This window comes from Phascolarctos cinereus, unplaced genomic scaffold (assembly GCF_003287225.1).
Source record: "Phascolarctos cinereus isolate Bilbo 61053 unplaced genomic scaffold, phaCin_HiC Scaffold_726;HRSCAF=1367, whole genome shotgun sequence".
Taxonomy (NCBI): domain Eukaryota; kingdom Metazoa; phylum Chordata; class Mammalia; order Diprotodontia; family Phascolarctidae; genus Phascolarctos; species Phascolarctos cinereus.
This window is the reverse complement of record NW_027556098.1, coordinates 44,160,432-44,178,011: the sequence shown is the minus strand read 5'-3', so window position 1 is coordinate 44,178,011 and position 17,580 is coordinate 44,160,432. Positions and strand designations below refer to the sequence as shown.

General features: G+C 35.2%; 1 protein-coding gene across 1 annotated transcript in view; it reads left to right on the top strand.

The window, feature by feature from the left end:
- The window catches only part of UBASH3A (ubiquitin associated and SH3 domain containing A), a 99,846-nt gene extending 84,099 nt beyond the window's left edge, over window positions 1-15,747 (top strand). Inside the window, exons 11-14 of the mRNA XM_020973877.2 lie at window positions 6,817-6,961; window positions 10,593-10,693; window positions 11,566-11,675; window positions 15,285-15,747. Coding sequence (XP_020829536.1) covers window positions 6,817-6,961; window positions 10,593-10,693; window positions 11,566-11,675; window positions 15,285-15,419 — 491 coding nt within the window. The 3' untranslated portion in view covers window positions 15,420-15,747. The remainder of the gene's footprint in view (window positions 1-6,816; window positions 6,962-10,592; window positions 10,694-11,565; window positions 11,676-15,284) is intronic.
- Window positions 15,748-17,580: the final 1,833 nt, after the last annotated feature.

The window sequence follows — 17,580 nt, the reverse complement described above, 5'->3', positions numbered from 1 at the left end:
CTAGAGCTTAGGCTTCCTGAATACAGCCCAGTGTTCTTTCCTCTGCCCCACACTACTTCTTTCAATGACAGAAGAGAATCAAACATAACTGAGAATTACCTGTTAATTAATTTAGAGAGATCTCCACACCTACTCTCTGAGAGTAATCAGAATTATATTATTATTATATTATAATTGTAATGTAAAACATTCATCATAAATTATAAAACATACTTCTAAAAACTGTGAGATATCATCCTAATTAAAATTTCTCAATAGAGCAAGACTGTAAGGAAAGTAAGATACTTCCAGTAAAGGAGAAGATAAGCAAAACAAAAAGCTGTTTCATCCTTTACACTTTTGTTAATTGAACATGTGGAGGTCCAAGGCTAACTATTAGTTTTACTGGGATCTTTGGGAACTTCTCTTTAATCCAGGAGTCTCTATGGCCCAATTTTACTAGCCAAGAAAATTACTGTATTCAGTGTTTATCAGAACTGAACTTAGGCAAGCCTGTTGAATTATGGTAAAGAGTATTCCTCTTCACTAGAAATGTTATAATTTTTTTTGAGCCAGCATCTAGTTTAGGCTGTGTAGTGGACAATACCTTTTTTAACTAGAGTCTCCTCAGTAAACTACCCATCAGTTGTTACTACCTGCTCATCAGGGATTCCAATTAACCCTTCTATGAATAATAAATATAGTGAGGATTAATTGTCTTTATTTTTTAAATTTTTATATCTCATTTTTTCAAATCATATGTAAAAATAAATTTTAGCATTCCTTGAATTTCCAAATTCTCTCCCTTCCTCTCACTTCTCCCCATCCTTGAGAAGGCAAGCAATTTGACATAGATTATAGATATGTAGTCATACAAAATATATTTCTATAGAAGCCATGTTGCAAAAAAAAAAAGACCAAAAAACCAAAATTAAATTTTAAAAAGTAAAGTTTTTAAAAAGCATACTTTGATCTGTAGTCAGACTCCATCAGTTCTTTCTCTGGAAATGAACAGCATTTTTTTTTTATCATAAGTCCTTCAGAATTGTCTTAGATCATTATAGTGCTGAGAATAGCTAAGTCATTCACAGTTGTTCATTGTATCATATTAATCTTACTGTATAAAAATGTTCTCCTAATTCTTCTCACTTTACTTTGCATCAGTTCATTTAAGTCTTCCCAGGTTTTTCTGAAACTATTCTGCTCATCATTTCCTATAGCACAATACTATTCCATCGCAATCATACCATGATTTATTCAAACATTCCCCAATTGATGGACATCCCCTCAATTTCCAATTCTTTGCCACCACTAAGAGAGTTGCTACAAATATTTTTGTACGTATAGGCCTTTTTTTTAAAATCTCTTTGGGATATAGAACTGGTAATGGTATTGCTGGGTCAAAGGGTATACACAATTATATAGCTTTTTGGGCATAGTTTCAAATTGCTTTCCAGAATATTTGAATCAGTTCACAATTCCATCAACAATGCAGTAGTATCCCAGTTTTTCTACATTCTCTCCAACATTTGTTATTTTCTTTTTCTGTTATATTAGCCAATCTGATAGGTACAAAGTTGTACCTCAGAGTTATTTTAATTTGAATTTCTCTAATTAACAGTAATTTGGAAGATTTTTTCATATGACTATAGATAGCTTTGATTTCTTCTTCTGAAAACTGCCTATTCACATCCTTTGACCATTTATTAATTCAGCAATGGTTTGTATTCTTATACATCTGACATATTTACCTACATATTTAAGAAATGATTCCTTTACCCAACAGCGAGAGATAGAAGGAGAAATCCCATTTAAACTTACTGTAGACATTACAAAATATTTAGGAGTCTACCTCCCAAAACAAACCCAGGAACTCTATGAACACAATTGCAAAACACTTTTCACACAAATAAAATCAGATCTAAATAACTGGAAAAACATCAGGTGCTCATGGGTAGGCCGAGCTAATATAATAAAAATGACAATCCTACCAAAGCTAATTTTATTATAGTGCCATACAATCAAACTACCAAGAAATATTTATAGAGTTAGAAAAAATAATAACAAGATTCATTTGGAAAAAAAAAGGTTCTAGAATATCAAGGAACTAATGAAAAGAAATGCAGGGGAAGATGGCCTAGCAATTCCAGATCTTAAATTGTATTATAAAGCAGCAATCATCAAAACTGCTTGGTACTGGCTAAGAAATAGGGAGGTGGATCAGTGGAATAGGTTAAATATGCAAGACACAGTAGGCAATGACTATAGTAATCTATTATTTGATAAAAAAGACCAGCTTCTGGGATAAGAACCACTCTTTGAAAAAAAACTGCTGGGAAAACTGGAAAAGAGTATGGCAGAAACTAGGCATAGACCCAAATCTCACACCATATACCAAAATAAAGTCAAAATGGGTTCAGGACTTAGATATAAAGGTTGATACCATAAGTAAACTGGGAGAACAAGGAATAGTTTACCTATCAGATCTATGGAGAACAGAAGAATTCATGACCAAACAGGAGATAGAGAACATTATGAAAAGCAAAATGGATAATTTTGATTACATTAAATTGAAAAGTTTTTGCACAAAGCCAATGCAACTAAGATTAGAAGGAAGGTAGAAAATTGGGAAAGAATTTTTACAATCAGTCTCTCTGATAAAGGCCTCATTTCTAAAATATGTAGACAATTAAGACAAATTTATAAGACTACAAGCCATTCCCCAATTAATAAATAGTCAAAGGATATGAACAGACAGTTCTCAATGAAGAAATTAAAGCCTTCTCTAGTCATATGAAAAAATGCTCTAAATCGTTATTGATTAGAGAAATGCAAATCAAAACAACTGTGAGGTGCCACATCACACCTATCAGATTGGCCAACATGAAAAAACAGGAAAATGATAAATGTTGGAGAAGATGTGGGAAAATTGGAACACTAATGCATTGTTGGTGGAGCTGTGAACTGATCCAACCATTTTGGAGAACAATTTGGAACTATGACCAAAGGGCTACAAAAATGTGCATACCCTTTGATCCAGCAATAGCTCTTCTAGGGGCTATATCCCAAAGAAATCAAACAAATGGGAAAAGGACCCATATGTACAAAATATTCATAGCAGCTCTTTTTGTGGTGGCAAAGAATTGGAAATTGAGAGGATGCCCATCAGTTGGGGAATGGCTGAGCAAGTTGTGGTATATGAATGTAATGGAATACTATTGTGCTATAATAAATGATGAACGGGCTGAATTCAGAAAGACCCAGAAAGACTTATATGGTCTGATGCTGAGTAAAGTGAGCAGAACCAAGAGGACTTTGTACACAATAACAGCCATGTTATGCAATGACTAATATTGTTAAACTGAACCTTTCTCAGCATTAGGAGGATCTAAAACACCTCCAGAAGCCTCAGGATGGAAAATGCTGTCCACATCCAAAGAAAGAACTATGGAAGTTGAATAGCTATCACTTATTTTTACCTTCTGTTGAGTTTTGTTTCATCTTTCTGATGGTTCCTCCTATTGGTTTTAATTTTTACTTACAACTTCACTAATGTGAAAATATGTTTAATGGGTATGAAAATGTAAAGCCTATATCAGATTGTGCACTATCTTGGGGAGCGGGGGGGAAGGCAGAGCAAAATTTTTAACTCAAAAGCATATGGAAGTTATTGTTGATAAATCAAAATAAATAAAATTTAAAAAAATTTAAAAAAAGAAATGAGGCCTTTATTAGAGAAACTTACTGTTAAAATTTTCCTAATTTCTGCTTTCCTTCTAATCTTAGCTGCATTTGGATTTTTTGTGCAATGTAATCAAAATTATCCATTTGTTTCCCATAATGCTCTCTATCTCTTGTTTTGTTATAAATTCTTTTCTTGTCCATTTATTTGACAGTAAAAGTATTCTATGCTCTCCTAAACACCCTTTATGTCTAAATCACCTTACGTGACCTTATCTTGACATACAGTGTAAGATGTTCATGCCTAGTTTCTGCTAAATGCTATTAGATTTTCCCAGAAATGTTTGTCACATAGTGAGTTTTTGTCCTAAAAGCTCTGATTTTTGTGCTTATCAAACTATGATTACTATGGTCATTTACTATGGTGTATTGTTTATCTAATCTGTTCTACTCCATTTCTTAGACAGTACCAGATTGCTTTGATGGTTTTCACTTTGAAATACAATTTGAGATCTGATACTATTAGGCCCCCTTCTTTCACAATTTTTTTCATTGATTCTCTTTATATTTTAATATTTTATTATTTAATATTTCTTTAATGATTATTTGATATTAATAAATAAATGTTTAATATTTCAATATTTTAAAGTTGTTTGGAAGGGAATTTGGGAGAGTTCAGATGAGTCCCTGTCTTTACTCCACAACCTTGGCTCTACATCCAAGTTGATTGTCTTTATAAGGTCCTCAACCATTCTGTGGGGCTATTTAGTAAAAAGGAAAGTTACCCAGTCTCTCAATAATAGGCATCTTCATGATGAATTTTGTTATAATTTTTTTTCTACTCCATAAAATAACTCTTTGATACTATAATAGCATTCTATGGTTGAGTTCTTTTTCTTGTTGTTTGCTCATTATACTAGCCTATTTCTTGACTTTCAATTTTATGTGAAAGTTAGTCTCTGCTCCTGGGGTGAGGGGCACTGTCCCAAGCTTCAGATTTTTTTCTGTTCTGCTATTTTCAGAACTAGTTCTGGGAGTCTGTAAGTTTTCAGTTCTTCCAAGATGTTTTCATCTAAGGAGAGGTTATAGCTCTCCTGGCCTGTGCTCTGGTCTGCAAATGACCACAAGCACTCTTTTCTACCCTGAAATTGTGACCAGAGTCCCCACTTCCCTGGGACCTCATACTCTAGTGTGCTAGTGCTCCTTCTTACCCTTGGACTGGTACTCAGAATGGGGTATGAGCAATGTAACAGAGTACTGCACCCAATGCCAGCAAAGTGTGACCTATAATCTCCTTCTAATTGTCCTTCCCATCTGTGAGCTGAGAGGTCAAGATGCTGCCACTACTGATTCAGTGCCCTGCCCACCTGCCAAAGCATATTTCTCGATTCCCAGGGTGGGCCTGCACTGGACTGCACTCCACTCTTACCCCAGTGAAAAAGACCTTTTCTGCTGACCTTCTAAGTTGTCTTCGGCTAGAAAATTGTTTCACTTCATCTCATAGTCAGTTCTGCCACTCTAGAATTCATTTTGAGGCAATATTTTAAAGTTGTTTGGAAAGTAATTTGGGAGAGCTCAGATGAGTCCCTGCCTTTACACTACCATCTTGCTCTGCATCCAGGTTGTCTTTATAAGGTTCTCAACAAGTCTGTGGGGCTATTTGCTAAAAAGGAAAGTTACTCATTCCCTCAATAATAGGCATGAGATGGTCACAAATCAGATCGACGCCAATTCTGGAATTGTCCAAACACTGTGCATATTATCTCCACTGTTCAACAGGCTCCTAAATTTGGCTAGTCTGTCAATTAACAAGTATTTATTAAATGTTTACTATGTGTCACGCATAAAAGATGTAGAGAATGGCAAAAACATAGTCCCTGTCCTCCAAAAAAATGGGAGGTCATCTCAAAGAGAAAGTACTTAGCATTGAGAAAAGACTATTAGATTTGGTAATTAAGGAATCATTGGTTGGCTAATATGGAAATATGTTTTGCATGATTTCATATGTATATATTGCTTGCTTTCTCAATGAGTGAGGAGGCACTGGAAGGAGAGATAGAATTCGGAACTCAATTGTTTTAGCAAATGTTTATAATAAATGATAATAATTTTTAAAATTAAGATAGAGGAAAAAAGACATCATTGGTAATTTTGGAGAGAGTAGTCTCAATTGAATGATGAGTTTGGAAGCCAGATTCCAGAGGTATTCAAAGTGAGTCAGAAGAAAGGTAGTGGACGCTCCTGATTGTACGTGGTTTTTTTTCAAGGAGGTTAGCCATAAAAGGGAGTAGCTAGCAAGATGGGCAGAGGAAATGGTATCTCTTTGACGTTGCTCTACTCCATAATCCCTATTGTTAGGGCAAGGGTGACCCTCTTCTCTTAGTCCCATGTCAGAGGACCTCTGCTTCTTGCTCTCACAGCAGCAAAGGCAAGAAGGTCCAGCTTTGGAAGTCAAGCCAGCTCCATCAACAGAAAGGGTTGCTTTCTCTCTCAAGTCTATTGAATCACTGTCTGTGGAACATGCTACAGACCTATTAGATCAATATTAAATCTCAATTACCTTGGAACAGCTCTGTCTTGGTTGCTATTCTCCATGTGCCATTGTATTAATCAAATATTCTGTTGCTAAAGAAATTCTGCCCTACAGAGAACTAAGACACTGTCTTGTAGATGACCCACAAATACTGTGGCTAATAGTTGGTCATTTGTACATCACTCAAGTTACATAGTTTCTTAGGTTGGATAATGTTTTATTTCTTCTCTGGACCAATTGTCATCCTTATATCAATGACATTTAGTTTACTGATAAAATTGTACCAATTTCATTTTGCCATGATTCCATTTACACAGTTAACTTCCTGGCTCCTGTGTTGTCTATGATTGTACTAGACTCACTAATGACACTGTTATTTATTGGGTATAAAGTTATGGTAACAAACATAGAGATTATGGGGTCATTCACTACCTTCACAACGATTTGGTTTGTTGTACAGCTGGGTTTTTTCCCCAGCAATATTATCTTGAGAGCATCACTGTTTTCAACTTATTTTGTTTAAAATATGATGTTTGAGCATGTTCACATGCTAATTGTTGGAATCTAAGGTTCAATTACATATAACCCAAATCACCAGAAAACATGTTTTCTTTTGAATCCAGAACTCAAACAGGACAAATCACTGAAAATAAGAGTGGAACCTGGACTCTTTGAATGGACTAAATGGGAAATAGGTGAAACACTCCCTGCCCTCATGACACTGGATGAACTGACCAAAGCAAATTTTAATGTTGATGTTGATTACAGGTATGACAGCCTTATATTTTTTCCCTTTAATTTTCTGTACTCCCATGCTTCACATCATTTAAACTTCAGACAACTCTTCTAAGATTGAGTTAATTAAACACACAAGCACCATAAACACACAGCATAAGCAATGTACTTACTATGTCCTGGGGATACAAAGAACAAAGTGAAACAGTCCATGCTGTCAAGAAATTTACATTCTAACATGTACATCAATTTGTTGTTGTTGTTTTATCAATTAGTCATGTCTGACTCTTCATGACTCCATTTGGGGTTTTCTTGGCAAAGATACTGGAGTGGTTTGCCATTTCCTTCTCCAGCTCATTTTGCAGATGAGGAAACTGAGGCAAACAAGGTTAAGTAATTTTCCCAGCATCACACAGCTAGTAAGTGTTTCAGGCCAAATTTGAACTCAAGTCCTTCTGACTCCAGGGCTGGCACTCTGTCCACTGCACCACCTAGCTGCCTGTGTATATCAATAAGTATGTACAAATATATACATACACACACACACACACACACACACACACACACACACACACACATATATATATATATATATATATATATATATATATATGCACATATGATAAATACAAAGTAACTTTGGAAAGAGAGTTCTAACAGCAATTAAGAGATCAGAAAAGGCCTCATTTAGAAGATTTGAAGAGGGATAAGAATTGTGACCTATGTGTGATATTCACCCTCTGAATGTAACATAAAAGAATATTCAGGAAAGAGAGATTGGAGTTTTAAGGTTGCCATTTTTTCTAGGTATGCAGCCAACCAAAAGAAGCTGCTGCTCTTCAGGTAGCAGAAGAACACAGGATATCTCCTCCTAGAATCAGAATGCCATCATGTTATGAGATCTGGACATGCCCCAAGCTTCCATTGCATTAAGAAGATAATTTTATCAGTTTCATAAATGATAGATTAGAGAGAAATAAGAATGGAGAGAGGAAGACTAATCAGGAGGCGATTGCAATAGTTCAGATGAGAGGTGATGAAAGCCAGACTAGGATGTTGACTGTGTAAGTAGAGGTGGAACAAATATGATATCATGAATGTAGAAGAATGTAGATAAGATTTGGTAACTGATTGGATATGTTGGGTGAGTGAGCATGAGGAGGTAAAGATAGTGTCTTTATGAAGGAAAGTGAATATCTGAAACTAAATTTTCAACTCTTTTTTAATTTGACAAGTCCTAAATAACAGCATTGCATTGTGTAAGATACAAAATAAACAAAAGACATGTTCTGTGCTTTCAAATCAATTCAATACAGAGAAAGGGAAGTTGAAGGGAATGTTAAGTCTAAGATTAAAAATTGAGTGGGGCAGGCTATGAAAGACTTTGAGTGACAGTGGGGTAATATCTGATTCTTTGGGTGGCAAGGAGCCATTGGAGTTTATTGAGTATGGAGGTGACATGGTCAGACCTGAACTTTAGGAGGAACACTTTGGCAGCTGATTGAAGGATGGACTGGAGAGAGGAAAGACTTGAAGTAAAGAAACCAACCAGCAGGCTACTGTATTAGTCCAGGTGTGGAAGGCTTGCACCAGGGTGGTAGCAGTTCAGAGGAGAGAAGGGGGCATATACAAGAGATCTTGCCAAGATAGAAATGATAGAACTTGACAACTGATTGATGGGGGTGAGAGAGAGTAAGGATTTGAGGACGACATACCTACTAGGGGACTGGAATGATGGTGGTATGCTCAATAGTAATAGGAAAGTTAGGAAGAAGAGAGAGTTCAAGGGAAAGATAATAATTCTGTTTGGGATATGTTGATTTTTAAATGTCTACAGGATATCCAGTTTGACATATGTAATGAGGAGTTGGAGACTAGAAGTCAGCAGAGAGGTTAAGGTTGGTCAAGTACTTCTGAAAGTCACCTGCAGAGATGACAATTGAATCAATGAGGGCTGATGAGATCACCAAATTAAATAGTATAAGGGAAGAGAATTGATCAAGCACATATTCATTTATGGTAGGGCCCTCCCATGCGAAATTACATAAAGGGATAGCTTACACCTTCAATTGTATAAGGTTACAGATGTCTCCATACTACTCCTGTTTCATAGACTGCATTGGATGTCCTTCTGCTGCTTACTAATAAACTTCTTGATGCTGCTTCCGTGGTCATTGATGGATACTCCTTGAGACAGCAATCGGACAGAGTAATGGAGTCTCTACTGCCTCCAGTTCTGAATCAAACACAATCTTTGGTTAGGGTATTGAAATGCTCTCTTAGAAAGAACAGAACTCCTTACCTAGCTCTGAGTAGGATGTGATGTGAGAATCACATGGACTGTCTTTTTCTGTCTGCAAGGAGCACAATGAATCAATAGATCTCTCTCTAGGAAATTCAGTGCCTAAAGTTCTCAAATTCAGGAAATCCTAAACTTGAAATTACCTAAAAGGCAGTTTTCTAAGTTGGGGCTATCCCAAAAACTTCCTTCTAGAAGGTTGGATTTTAGAATCATGCTCTTTAGGAAATTGAGAACACGGGAGTCTGGGGTTCAGGAAGTATTGTCTTTGAATCATCTTCTCAGGATACACATGTTTCCTCTGAGCACTTGCTTCTGCCACAAGTTATCATTACTCTTTCCAAATTAATTTTTTAAATTAACAGAAATCTATTTTTTCTGTCTTAACACCTACCTCATTGGGAAAAAAGAAAAACAAGTTACTTGTAATAGGTATCCATAATCAAACAAAATAAATCTGCTCATTTTCTGTGTTCAAAAATATGTCTCATTTTCACCCTAAATCTACTTCTGTGTCAGGAAGTAGACAACATGGTGCATCATTGGTCTGCTGGAATCATGGATAGTCATTGCACCTCAAAATTGATGACTTTTATAAAATATTATAATATTTAGTATGAATAGTTCTTTTTGGTTTGATCACTTCACTCTGTATCAGTTCATACAAGTCTTCTGAAAAACAATTTGAAATTATACTCAGTTACCATACAATGCATATCCCTTGAACCAGATATACCACTGTTAGGCCTATACCCAGAATAGATCAAGGAAAGAAGAAAAGGTCTTGTTCAAAAATGTTAATAGTAGCTCTTTTATGCTGTCAAAAAATGGAAATTAAAAGGATTCCCATAAGCTGAAGAATGGCTAAACAAATCATAGTGTATGAATGTAATGAAATAGTGTTGTACTATAAGAGATATTTTTATTTGTGATTCTGGTGGAGGTCCAGAGAAGAGAGACAGGATTAATCCTTCTCTATTACCCACACTGGAAGAATCACAAGAGAAAAAATGAAAATCATATTTTCAAGAATTTAGAGATTCCTTAAGCATTCAGTCCTTCTTCTGGAGCTGACTCCTCAAGCCAACTCAAACTAAGAACAGTTTGCTTTTCCAAAAAAATGACCAAAGACCTGGTTGATCCTCAGCCGCTGAATCACTAGAAGTTTCTTACATTCCATCAGTTGCCTTCACCCAAGGGCCAGCACCTTGTCACATTATCTGGGTTTTTTTGTTTTTTTTTTGTTTTTTAAGGAAATGGCTTTACACTTTGTTATGTTATTGTTTAGGAAAAAATCCCCAGTTTTTTCTAGAATAGCCCTGATTCACCATGAGATATGACTGTTCCCTTTATTCTCTTTTTTAGATCTGAATTCCCACTTTCCTCCCTGATGCCATCAGAAAGTTATGATGACTATGTAAAAAGGTGTTCTATGACTGTGAAGCAGATTGTTGCTGCCTGCCCAGGTGAAAGCAAATGTTTTTGGCAATGCATGTGACTACTGTCATTTCCTCTACCTTCAGGATCTTGCTTCTATATTAGAAACTAGCCAAGATAACTACTATCTAAATCAGTTAGTGTCTTTTTCCTACAGTAGAATTAGGGCACAGCAACTTTGGGGTTCATTTAATGGATTGATTTAGTGGTTGTCAATCTTTTTGAAGTTCTAGTCTTCTCTTTTTCTCATGCCCTCATTCCCTATATCCAATTCTATCTTAGGTCAGATCAAAGATATTAGAGCAAATACAAGTAAATGTGTCAAATCAAAATCAAATCAGCTTAACATTTTTTTAAATTTAAGAAGAAAAAAATTCAGTAGCCAGTTAATAATGGATATTATGACCAAATTTGGTACGGGAGCCTTCCACTCCTAGGCATGCACTGATTTGCCCATGAACTCCACCATTATGCTAATATACTTCACCACCTCACCATTCCCCAGGTAATCTCAATGTTTTGGGAGAATAAAAAAATACCTTCACTTGGGCTTGTGAAACCCAAATGTTAAATCTTCAGTGTGGGCATTTGCTCACCTTAGAAATGAATAAATACTAAAAATTAGGGTTAATTTGTTGTTTTGTTAAAAAGAAAGTGATAGAGAACATGTTAAGAAGATAGATTAAACTTAAAAGTATTTGGTCATAATACCCATTATTAAGAGTAGCTGCTGAATCTTCTCTTTTTAAGTGCTGTGTTTTCAGAAGGCTGGTTGCTAAGCATTTGTCAGCACATTCCTGACTTTACCCTACAAAATATTTGGGGGACCCTAACCTAAACCTTGGGTAATTTCAGTAGTCATTGCCTTGGTTTTCTTTTCTTTTCCTTTCTTTTTTTCCAGGTGGTGTAATCTCAATTGTAAGCCATGGTTCAGCTCTGGACTCCTGCACTCGACCGCTACTTGACCTCCCACCCAGAGACATCAGTGATTTTGCACAACTAGTCAGAAAGGTATTCTCCAGTAGGAAATTCTATATGGGTGTTGTACTATGTCCTTATGCCTGCCACCAGTTTCAAAGATCAGTGAGTCAGTGAGAAACTAATTCAAGAGGTGGTATAATATGGAAAAAATTAATGAATTGGGAGCTAAGAGAAATCTAGTCTTCAGTACTGAGTCATGTGATCTGGAAGAGATCACTTTACCTCCCTAGAACTTATTCTCTTCATATAAGAAATTAGAGGGTTAAACTGAATGATGACTGAGATACCTTCCAGCTCTAGATGATATGATCCCTTGCCCTTCCTAGCTCTAATGATTTGCTGATTCAATTGGTTTTCTATGGAGGAGAAGGGTCATTAATCTGTCTTCCTTTATGGAAATAAAAATGTAAGAGAGGTTTTTTTTGTTTTGTTTTGTTTGACTCACTCATGTAATGAGTATATATGGTGGCCATAAGTATACAGGGCAGCCCTTGTAGAAAGTATACATTTAGATGTATAAAATCAGAGATGTGTAAAGATCTGTAAAATCTGTATCTGCAGAGGACACTGCTATTTCCACCTTTGGGCAAAGCAGGAGGGCACTTACTATACACTCTATCTTCAAGAAGGATACTGGGCTAAAATTTTATCCATGTCCTACATATCATATATGCAGTCTTTTTTGAAGTCAGAGTAAAAACTGCTTTCCCTGGTCACTCTGGGTGGGAAGTAGTCCTGCCTCAGACTAAAAGGATAATAATTAGCTTACTCAATAATAATTAGCTTAGTTCTCTCTAACCAAAAATGTATTACACACACAACAACAACAACAACAAATAGCTAGCAAACATTTATCTAAGCAAGCATTAGGACAGAAATCAGAGAAGTTATACAGATTAGAATCAGTAAGATTAAACAGATTCTTTGGCTAGGGAATGATGAAAGTCATATGGGGTTGCTAGTGCTGGGAATCAAGGGATATATTTAGGGGCTAGCATTCTCCACATATCCAAAGCTCTGGAGGTACCTATTAGCTATTACAAAGTTCATACTTTCTTTATCTACCCATATTTCTCTCAAATCCCACTTCTCTCTCCTTCAACTGATGGAGTCTGAATGCAGGTTGAAGCATACTTTTTTCTTAATTCTCTATTTTTCTTGGGGTTTTTTTCAGTCTTTCATAACATGACTAATATGGAAATATGTTTTGCATGACTGCACATGTATAACCCATATCAGATTTCTTCCTTTCTCATTGAGGGGCAATGGGAGGGAGAGAGAAAGAGAATTTGAAACTCAAAAAAATTTTAAATGAGTGTTAAAAAAAATTTTTTTACATATAATTGGAAGTAATAAAAAAAAAAGGTGGAGGTAATTACAAGAAAAAAAGCTTAACCTTCAGGCATGTTTCTCCAGGATCTGGGTGGTGGGGACGTTGACAAGAAGAAGGAACTTCAAAAGGGAATATCAAATCTAGGTTGATTAAATCTTAGCAAAATAAAATTAAAATCAATTTTTGATTTTACAATGTGACACTCATATCAATAAAAATTCAGTATATATTCCCAAAATATGTATATATACATATATACAACATGTATATATATATATGTACATATATATAACATGTGTGTGTAATATAATACATTATATACATTACATAACATACATGTAATGGACATTTTGAAGAATCTTATAAACTTTTAAATATTTAAAATTTTTATTTAATAACAATATAAAAACCTTTTTCTTCCACTAAAATATTTTACTCATTATTAATATTAAATAATAATTATTAATACACTAATTTCACAGTGACCAGTATGATTGAATCTGCTTCATTATTTTCTAAACATTCTTGTATATATTCTGGGGAATAGCATAAATGGTTAATTAACATTTGTCTGCTAGCAACTAGTCATTCTGTTTTTTGTTTCTTTATTTTTAGCTCAGCAGGTAAATTACTTTTAATTTTTTTGTGTGTAATACAATAATCAAATAATGGGTCATAACTGTCAGTGAACATAATAGCTTTTCAGGAATTGTGGTTTCCAGTATATAGTTAATCATCATACACAATGCAAAAACAAACATAATTAAATTATCTCTAATCTCAATTCAGCAGAAAGTTTTCAATATAAATCCAAATTACTCCTTTTTTTAATATGGCTTTGCTTAACATGTATTATCATGCCTTAATTTCCTATTAACATTTAGATGTTTCCTTTTTTCAGTAAGACCAGTTTAGCTGGATCAAAGGATTGCAAAAAGGGAAAAAATGCGTAATTAGGAAATAAAGGTTAAGTTGGAAACAGGTTGTGAAGGGCTTTTAAGTTACAAACAGATTTATACTTAATCCTAGAGTCAATAGGGAGCATGTGGAGTGCTGACATGATCAGATGTGTGCTTTAGGAGTATCATTTTTTAGCTGTGTGGAAGATGATTTGGAGGTGGGAGAGACTTGAGGCAGAGACATTAATTAGGAAACCATTGTAATTCTCCAAAAAAGAGGAGATGAAGACCTGAACTAGGGTGATGACATTGTAACTAGAAAGAAAGGGAGAGATGAGAGAATGTTTTACAAATAAAAATGCCAAGATTTGGCAAGAAATTGGATTATGTGGAGTAATCAAAAAATGAGGAGTCCCAGATAACACCAAGATTAACATCCTAAGTGAATGGAGAGGTGGCAGTGCCCTTAACAAAAACAGGGAAATCTGAAAGAAGGGGGAATTTGAGGGGGAAAGTCAATGTAATGAGCTTTGCAATGCAGATCACAACGCACTGATCCTACTATCTTTAAGCAGCTCACTCAGTCCAAAAGAAAAGGGGGAGTGAGGGGATGAATGGAGCTTTTACTCAAAAGTCTAGACTTCAGAATGCAGAGTCCATCCTATATGTCACACCTGATATATCCACATGATAATGGGAGCAGGTATACTGGGGGTGAGTGGGAGGAGAACATATTCCCATTGGCACTTGCTGTGGTTATCCAAGTAATGGTTAGGTTATATATTGTGCCTTAAGAGCACAATATAAGAGTAGGATGAGTTACAAACTTGTACAGTGGGAGAAAGGGAAAAGGATGGAAGAATACTGGATAATATTGAAGGGTAACCCTTCTCAGCAATACAAGGATCTAAGACATCTCCAGAGGCCTCATGATGGAAAATGCTATCCACATCCAAAGAAAGAACTATGGAGTTTTAATGCAGATCGAAGCATATTGTTTGCTATTCTTTTTTCTTCTGTTGTGTTTTGTTTCCTTTTTCTGGTGGTTCCTCCTAATTCTTACTTACAACATCATTAATGTGAAAATATGTTTAATAGGAACGTATATGTACAGCCTATATCAGATTGCATGCTATCTTGGGGATGGAGGGGGAGAAAAATTTAAAACTCAAAAGCTTATGGAAATGATTGTTGATAAATCAAAATAAATTAATTTTTAAAAATATTGAAGGGTAAATATAGCTGTATGAAGATAAGCTCATGATTGACTGTTATTATCATGTCCTGTATGAATTTAAGGTTTTTGCTGAAGTGAGCATATGGGAGTTTGGTGCTGCTCTGCCTTTATTCAGGCAGTCATTTTGGCCAAAAGTCCTCATTAACAAACTATTAAAATCTCTTTTCTAGATCCCTTCACTTGGCATGTGTTTCTGTGAAGAAGTGGAAGAGAACAAATGGCAGCTGAATAACCCACCTGTTAAAACACTAACTCATGGGTCAAATTCAGCATTTAACTGGAGAAATTGGATACAGGATTCTTAAGAGTTCCCTATATTATTCAAAAGACGAAAAATATTTCCTCATGACAGCACTTATAGGACTGTAAAATATTATTTTATATATATATATATATAATGAAGGGTTTTTTGTTTCTCTTGGCATGAGTTGTAAAAGTAAAATCTACACTTTTGGATTGTGGTATATCTGTTAGTCATTTTTTATTCTAGGGAACTCCAATCTAAGAATAAATCAATCTATCAGAGGTCTCATATTGCATTCAGGACCTAAGCATGATTTATATTGGCATGTATCTTTAATGTGTCCTAAGTATTGAAAATGTGAAAATAAAATTTGCTACATTTCATCAAAATGGTGAAGTATGGCAATAATTTCCAGTTACCCAAGTAGAGATACAAACATTTTATTTTATATGCAATGAGTATTCTTTGGCCTCACTCTTTTAGGCTGAGACCAAATACATCTACCCTTCTAGGAAAATACTCCTGAGGTGCTGGGGATAGCTCTTCCCTAATGCTAAAAACTTGAACACCCATTCTGGGTATGTTGTTCCACCCTCAGTAGGTGTCAGTGGCCTCAGTTCCAAATTCATCCAATTCTAATATTGATTAGGTTTTATAAAAAGATATTTACTTTAAAGATATATCAGAAACAGAAGTACAAACATTTTCCCCATAACACCTACAAGGTACATGCTCCCCTCAGTCTCTAGGACAGCGGGCTCAGATTTAGCAGAATTTCTCCATAGGATTGGTCCCACAAGTTGTCCAAATTCAGATCAATAGCAGATTAATCCTGGTCTCAGCTACAATTTAGCTGGGTCCTGAGTATCACTCCTTGCTCACAGGGGCACTGATGCTAGGCTGGCTACAAAATCCAACATGGACTCAACTTGAAGTCACTAGGAATTTGGGAGCTTACCACTCTGACATTTTGAAATTCAAAGATTGTAACCTCCTGGTTAATCTCTTTAAGATAAAACAAATGCTAATGCCAAGAACTGAGATGTCTTTTCATAGAGACACAGGCCTCAGAGAAGAAGAGCTCCTGAAGCCTCTTTCCCTACAACAATTGCCTTTCATGTGATGTTGCCTAGCAGGAAGAAATCAGCTGGAGAGAGGTCAAAGTGAAAGAAAGGGCTGAGGCTAAGTCTTTTTCATCTTCCTCCTCCCTCTAGTTCTGGTTTCTTGGATTCAGCCAATTTAAAGGGTTCTACTCAATATATGATTAGGAGACCAGAACCAATTATAAAACATTTATGCATGTTCCAAAGCTTCCATGAGCCACTTTCATTAAACATCAGGATGACGCTCCCAGATGCAGGTTCCACAGCCTCTTCCATATTTAGAAAATACATCAGTTGTACTTTACATGTGTATAGGTACTAAAGTCATGGGTCAGTCCTCCATTAAATATATTTTTTTCATCTTTTTTCACATATCCATTCTTTAAAACTCTTCTGAGAATGAAATATGATATGATTTGTTTCCTTGCAAGAAAAAAAAGAGAGCAAGATTTAATAAAATGACATCAAAAAAGCACCAAATGTAACAAAATTGTAAAATGTGCATAGTAGCTACCCTTATCTACTGCCAATATTTTTAAAAAGTAATAGGCTAAATTTATTAAGAGTGCTACTTAATATAATGTAAAAATGGTTTAATTTCTATAAGTCATATGCAGCAACCAAGATAAAAAAATTTACGGACCCAGAGATACCCAAGATGCAAATGCAGAAGAAGAGAATTACTCCAGAACTACAAGCAGAGACTCAGGGAGAAAAATTGTTAAGGCACAAGCATTACAAGAGTTCTAAGAAGAAATGAAGAAAGAAGATTTTAAAAGACAAAATCAAAAGGAAAATAAATAGCTTAGTATAGGAGATATAAAGATAGATAGATAGATAGATAGATAGATAGATAGATAGATAGATAGATAGATAGATAGATATAGATAGATAGATAGTATAAGGTCTACCTTACCCAAGTAGTGGACCCCCTTAAAATTACAATGGACAAAATAGAAGTCAAACACTTCAAGAAAGTAAAAGGAATATCAGAACACACTCCAAAGACTGAAAAAAAAAAAGAAAATCCAAGTTATATATTGTCAAAAATAAGTAACCAATAAAATAGGGGAAGAAGAAATAAATTAAGAACCACTAATTTGTATAGCAATCATCTAA